The 6,800-nt window shown below is 39.4% G+C and overlaps 2 protein-coding genes across 2 annotated transcripts; both read left to right on the forward strand.

The window, feature by feature from the left end:
* Nucleotides 1–795: 795 nt before the first annotated feature.
* LOC107027653 (transcription factor SPT20 homolog) lies at nucleotides 796–1,689 on the forward strand. The gene has a single exon (XM_015228757.1). The coding sequence runs from the start codon at nucleotides 796–798 to the stop codon at nucleotides 1,687–1,689; it is 894 nt and encodes a 297-aa protein (XP_015084243.1).
* Nucleotides 1,690–2,736: 1,047 nt separating this feature from the next.
* On the forward strand, nucleotides 2,737–3,306 carry LOC107027654. The gene has a single exon (XM_015228758.1). The coding sequence runs from the start codon at nucleotides 2,737–2,739 to the stop codon at nucleotides 3,304–3,306; it is 570 nt and encodes a 189-aa protein (XP_015084244.1).
* Nucleotides 3,307–6,800: the final 3,494 nt, after the last annotated feature.

Raw genomic sequence — 6,800 nt, forward strand, 5'->3', positions numbered from 1 at the left:
AGCAAAACTGATCAAAACTCTGAACCTGCCCCTTACACAGTGGTTCAATCCTTTGCTGCTAGGCTGAGATATAACCAGGCCAAAAATGAAATCCCTATTACCTTAAACGAACCTGTTCATACGACTAGACAAGGATTACCTGCTGTTTTGATAGATGAGAATGACTATTATGTTAAGCTGGCTGAAATCTGTAAATATACTTTGGTGGGTAAGTTTACGAACACCATGCCTAGAATGGAGCAAGTAAGGAAAAGCTTTATCCAACAAACTCAATTGATGGGGGGGGGGGGTCAAGATCACCCATTTCAACTCAAGGCATGTTTACATTGATCTCGATAATGAACTTGATTACCAAACTGTTTGGACTAAGCTGAAAATGAATATTGAGGGACAAGCATGAGAATACAAACTTGGACCCCGGATTTTACACCTGAAGAAGAAACACCAATTGTACCTATTTGGGTGTCCATTCCAGGCCTCCCTTGGCATTGTTACAATAAAGTCTTTTTGTCTACCATATTGGAGAGTATTGGGAAAGTGCTGTTTTTGGATTCACCTACATCTCAAAGAACTAGGGGCAGCACCACTAGAGTTAAAGTGCAGGTGGATCTCACTAAGGAAAGACCATCCCATGTTTGGTTGGGATTTAAAAATTCGAACCCCAACAAGGGAAGATGGTTAAAAGTGGAATATGAAGGCATTCCTAGTTATTGATTTTATTGTAGACATCAAGGCCACAAAGATGAAGAATGCACAATCAAAAGAAGAGATGAGGAAATAAAGAAAAGAAAGAAGATGGAAGTAGAGAAAAGCAGCAAAGAAAAGGGTGCTGGAAAAGGGCAAGAACAAGAAAAAGGTGAAAAGGAAGAAACAACAAAAAATTCAAACCAATCAAACAAAACTCAAAAGGATGGAAAAAGGAAAAATGATGAGCAGAATCAAACAAGGGCACAAGTGACAGGCCAACAACAAAGGAAAGACATGCAAAATCAAGATGAGCAGAGGCAGCAAGAGGAGATACAAGAGGAACAGTGGCAGACACAGAAGAAAAGACACCAAAAAAATCAGGAACAAGTCATCTCCAAATCAGTGTGGAGACCTGTCAACCCACCAGTGCAAAAAGCCAATGACAGCCAACAACAAGAACAAGAAACTTCAGGTATATCTATACTTCCAACTAAAAATATTTTCTCACATCTTGAAATGCAGGAAAAACAGGAAGCACAACAAACAGAACAGCAGGGATTCAGGGAAGCAGCTAGTCAGAAGGATCATCCCAAAAATGGACACTGTGCTGATCAAACTGCCAACAACAATCCAAACAGCTTGAAGACACCAAATCTGCAGGCCACTGATGGAAACAAAAACAGGAATTTAGGTATTGACTTATCTCTCCCAAGCCCCAAAACCCCCAATATTATTGATGCTGATGTTGGTCATACTGTTGAAGCTTATGGAGGTATGGATGGGGGGAGTAAGAAGAAAACCACTAACCTGCAGGATGGGGTTACCAAAGGGGGGAATTTGCCTCATGTTATGCATGAGGGGTTGGATTATGACCATAGCAATGACCATAGAGCCTCTAAGAATGATGAGAACTCATTGAATCAGCAGAATCAACAACTCCAGCAGCAAACTCTAAACATAGACAACTTTGAGCAACCTGCTAAAGGAAAAAATGTGAAATAACAACAAAGGAAAAAATGTGACAAAGATCAGGGGAAACAGACTGATACTATGGATACTGAAACTACTCCAAAGAGTAAAAACAAACCTAGTAAGCAAAAAAGAGATGCTGAAAAAAGAAGGCAAAACAGGCAACAGGAAAAGGATAGTGAACATGAGCAGAGAATAAGGGAAGAACCTTGTAATAAATTTGTAATGGTTGATGATAACCAAGGCTTGGATATTCTTCCCCTACAGGTTCAATATATGACTCCCCAAACTGCAGACCAGACTGATAAGGAACAGCAAAAGAGTAAGGTTAACCCTGAGCCTACTTTGGATGAGTATGCTGTGATTAATTCAGAAGATGAGCTTGCTGGAGATATTCATTCTCTAGATGAAGATGAGGATAATGATGAGACTTGTGAGGCTCTTATCAGAGCCTTTAGTCCATACAATGATCAAACACTAGAGAGTGAGATCCAACAAGTTACCAAAAACCAGGGCCTATCTCCAAGGAGCTTCCAACAAGACAGATTCCATTTCACTAAGCAAGATGCAAATACTGTCACTGCGGGCAGACCTAACACTAGGCTCTTTTCATCAAGATCTTCTCAATGATTAGTACAATCATATGGAATGTTAGAGGGATCAACACTCAAGGAGTGTTGGAAAGACTCAAAATGCTTAGGAAAATGCATCACCTTTCTGTTATAGCTATATTGGAACCTTTTTCAGACATTGTTAATATTCAAAGCTTCAAAGTGCATTTAAACATGGATAATGCTACTAGTAATTGTAATAGTAAGATTTGGGTTTTTTGGAACAGTGATATTGACTGTAATATTCTTGATGAAGATGAACAGCAAATCACTTGTGACATGAAACACAATGAGTTACAATAAAATTTACTAGTACCTTTATCTATGCAAAATGCAAAGAGTATCTTAGGAGACCTTTGTGGGATAAACTTCTTCATCATGCCTCAGTCAATACCAATCCTTGGTGTGCGTTGGGGATTACAATGTTATATCTGATGTTGATGAGAAATTAGGAGGTCTACCTTACAATATGAGGAAGAGTATGGACTTCATTGCTGTCATTGAAGCCTGTGGTCTTGTTGACATAGGTTTCAGTGGACACAAATTCACTTGGTCTAATAAGAGGGGCATTAACCACAGAATTTGGAAGAGGCTTGATAGGGCCTTGGTTAATGATTTTTGGTTAGAAAAGATGCCTCAAACTACCATAACTCATTTATCATCTACGGGGTCAGATCATTGTCCTCTTCTGTTGGAAATGGTATCCACTGAAGCCGACCACATTAAATATTTCAGATTCCTAAACTGTTGGGTGGATAATCCCAACTTTATGCTTATTGTTAAAAAGTGCTGGGATAGATCTGTGGATGGTAATGCTATGTGGAAGTTTCATCAGAAAATGAAAAGACTTTCAAATACCCTCAGTGTTTGGTCTAGAAAGGAATTTGGGGATATTTTCCAAAAGGTTAGGATGTATGAGGAACAAGTGCACGAAGCTGAAGAAAACTACATCCAGAACAAAACTGATTCAAATAGGAGTATTCTCCATGAACTCAATGCTCAATATATCAAATTCCTCAAGCTTGAGGATTTATCTTGAAACAGAAAACTCGGCTTTAATGGTGTAAAGATGGTGACACCAACTCCAAATATTTCCACTCCATTATGAGGGGAAGGAGGAGGAAATTATTTATTCACAAGATTGTTACTGGAAATGGAGACTGGATACATGGTGAGAACAGTATTGCTCAAGAGGCTTGTGAACATTTCAGCACCATTTTCACAGGTGAGAATGAACACATTAATGAGCAAAACCTGGAATGCATTCCAAGAATTGTCAATCTGGATCAAAACAATCAGCTCACAAAATTACCCGATATGGATGAGCTTAAAGAGGTAGTATTCTCCATGAATCCTAACTCCGCAGCTGGACCTGATGGTATGAATGGGTATTTCTTTCAAAAGTTTTGGAACATCATCAAGAATGATTTGTTAGAATTACTTCATGCATTTTTCAGTGGCCAAATGATTCCTAAGTACTTCTCGCATTCTTGTATTGTGTTGCTCCCTAAGGTGAATAATCCAAACAAGCTTACTGAATTTAGGCCGATAAGTCTAAGCAACTTCACTAGTAAGATTATATCTAAACTAGTAAGTAACAGACTTAGCCCTATCCTTCCTTCCTTGATCTCTACCAATCAGTCTGGATTCGTAAAAGGGAGAACTATTTCTGAAAATATTATGCTCGCCCAGGAAATCGTTCACCAAATCAAGAAACCCAACATTGGAAGTAATGTAATTATCAAATTAGACATGGCAAAAGCTTATGACAGGGTCTCTTGGTCATATATTTGCTTGGTTCTAAGGAAAATGGGGTTTAATGAGGTGTTTATTGATATGGTTTGGAGAATCATGGCCAACAATTGGTACTCTATTATTGTCAATGGCAAAAGGTATGGTTTCTTCCACTCTACTAGAGGCCTCAAACAAGGTGATCCTCTGTCATCGGCCCTATTTATTTAAGGCGCTGAGGTTTTATCAATATCACTCAACATGCTTCACAATCATCCCGATTATCATGGTTCCATCATGGAAAAGAGGGGGCCGCAAGTGAATCATCTCAGTTTTGCGGATGACATAATTCTTTTCACTTCCGGAAGATGCAAAACTTTGAAGATTCTTATGAATACTCTAAAGGAGTATGAAATGACTTCGGGGCAACTCATCAATGGAGATAAAAGCCATTTTATGATTCATCCCAGTGCCTTCAATAGCACTAGGGATAGAATTAAAAGACTGACAGGTTTCAAACATAAGCAAGGCCCTATCACCTATCTAGGCTGCCCTTTATTTGTTGGCAGACCTAAGAATGTTTATTTTTCTGATCTTATTAACAAAGTCGTTTCCAGAATTACAGGTTGGCAAACTAAGCAACTTAGTTATGGAGGAAAGGCTGTACTCTCCAAACATGTCCTTCAGGCCTTACCTATACATCTTCTATCAGCAGTAACCCCTCCAATTACAATCATCAGGCAGATCCAAATGCTTATTGCTGATTTTTTCTGGGGATGGAAGAATAATAGGAAAAAATACCATTGGTCTTCTTGGAAAAATCTTAGCTACCCTTAAGAGGAAGGGGGAGTGGGCATGAGAAATTTGCAGGATGTTTGTAAATCCTTCCAGTTCAAGAAATGGTGGATCTTTAGAACAAAACAAACCTTGTGGGGAGATTTCTTGAGAGCTAAATATTGTCAAAGATCTAATCCGGTTAGCAAGAAATGGGATACTGGAGAGTCATTGACTTGGAAAAATATGCTTGATAATAGACAACAGGTTGAACAGCATATTCAGTGGAGACTTCAAGCTGGGAATTGTTCTTTTTGGTGGGACAATTGGCTTGGCACAGGGCCACTAGCACAACATACAGGCAGCAGCAACAGGCTCAACAATACTACTGTTGCAGAATTTTGGGAAAATGGGGAATGGAATTGCAGCAAGTTGATTGAACAGGCTCCAGCCAACATGCTTCACACCATCCTAACTACCCAAATTCCTCACCAATAGCAGAGGCCTGATCAACCTGTTTGGAAACCCAACAATCAGGGTAACTTCAGCTGTTCTTCTGCCTGGGAAGAAATCAGGAACAAAAAGAATAAGAACCCTTTTAACTCTTTATTATGGCATAAATGCATTCCTTTTAAATCTTCTTTTGTTTTATGGAGAACATTAAAAGGTAAGCTCCCAACCAATGATAAGTTATCTAACTTTGGCATTGAGCCATCTCACTGTTTTTGTTGCATTGATAGAGCAGGCATGGACACCATAGATCATACCTTCAACTCTTGCCAATTTGCAGCTAGGGTGTGGAATTTTTTTGCAGGAACTGCTGGGCTGCAAGCTGATCATTCCACATTGCTGACACTGATCAAACAATGGTGGACAATCAAGCCAAAAAATGCCAGCCATCAACTACTGTTGCAAGCCACACCAATTTTCATATGTTGGAACTTATGGAAGAATAGGTGTGCATGCAAATATGGTGGCAAAGTAACTAATATTAGCCATGTAAAGTATGCAATCTATAAAGACACCTTCAAAATGCTGAAAAATACCTTCTCACACATCAACTGGCCTGCTAGCTGGACAGCCTTAATCCAAACAAGTGAAAGGTCCCTCCACGACATCAAAGTGAGCATGGTAACATGGGTTAAACCTCCTGATCAATGGATCAAAATAAACACCGATGGAAGTGCACTCACCAATCCGGGAAAGATAGGGGCTGGAGGTATAATCAGAAATAAAGAAGGCAAATTGGTGATGGCTTTCTCAACACCTCTTGGAGAAGGATCGAACAACAAGGCTGAGATTGAAGCTGCTCTGTTTGGACTGACGTGGGCACTTGAATTAGGATTCAGAAATATTCTTCTTGAGTTAGATTCTCAACTGGTCGTGCAATGGATTTCCAACAAAACAGCCCCTCATTGGAGTATTACAAATCAACTTGAAAGAATCCAACAGATTATCATGCAAACTCACAACTTCAAGTGTTCCCACATCTTCAGAGAAGCAAATTGGGTAGCGGATGCACTTTCAAAGCACAGCCACAACACAACAGCTCCTCAAGTCTACTTCAAAAACAATCAACTTCCTAAAGAAGCACAAGCATACTACCAAATGGACCTGCTGAACATGCCGAGCTTTAGAAGAAAGAAGACTAACATGATTTTTGATCCTCCTTGATTTGTGAACCTTTTCAACTTAGCTATATCTAAATAATATAGCTACTTTGAATAGGGGTTTAGATAGTTAATTGATAGGCTTTCTTGTAAAGGGAGAGTCTCCCTAATTTATGTTTCCTAGATACTTTGTAACGAGAGGAGTCCTCTCCTTAGGTTCTTAGTATTTTTGTTTCACCTTTATTGTACGGGGCGGAGTTGACATTCTTTTGGAAAGTCGACTCTAAACCACATTAGGATTGGAGGTCAGGTCTATGCCCCTCTCCTTGTATTTTGTTTTTTGTTATTAATGATAAGGCCTGGGGGTGTCGCTCAGCCCCTACCCCTCCAAGGGTATTGAACTAGAAAAAAAAAAAAC

Source organism: Solanum pennellii, chromosome 8, assembly GCF_001406875.1.
Source record: "Solanum pennellii chromosome 8, SPENNV200".
Lineage (NCBI taxonomy): Eukaryota > Viridiplantae > Streptophyta > Magnoliopsida > Solanales > Solanaceae > Solanum > Solanum pennellii.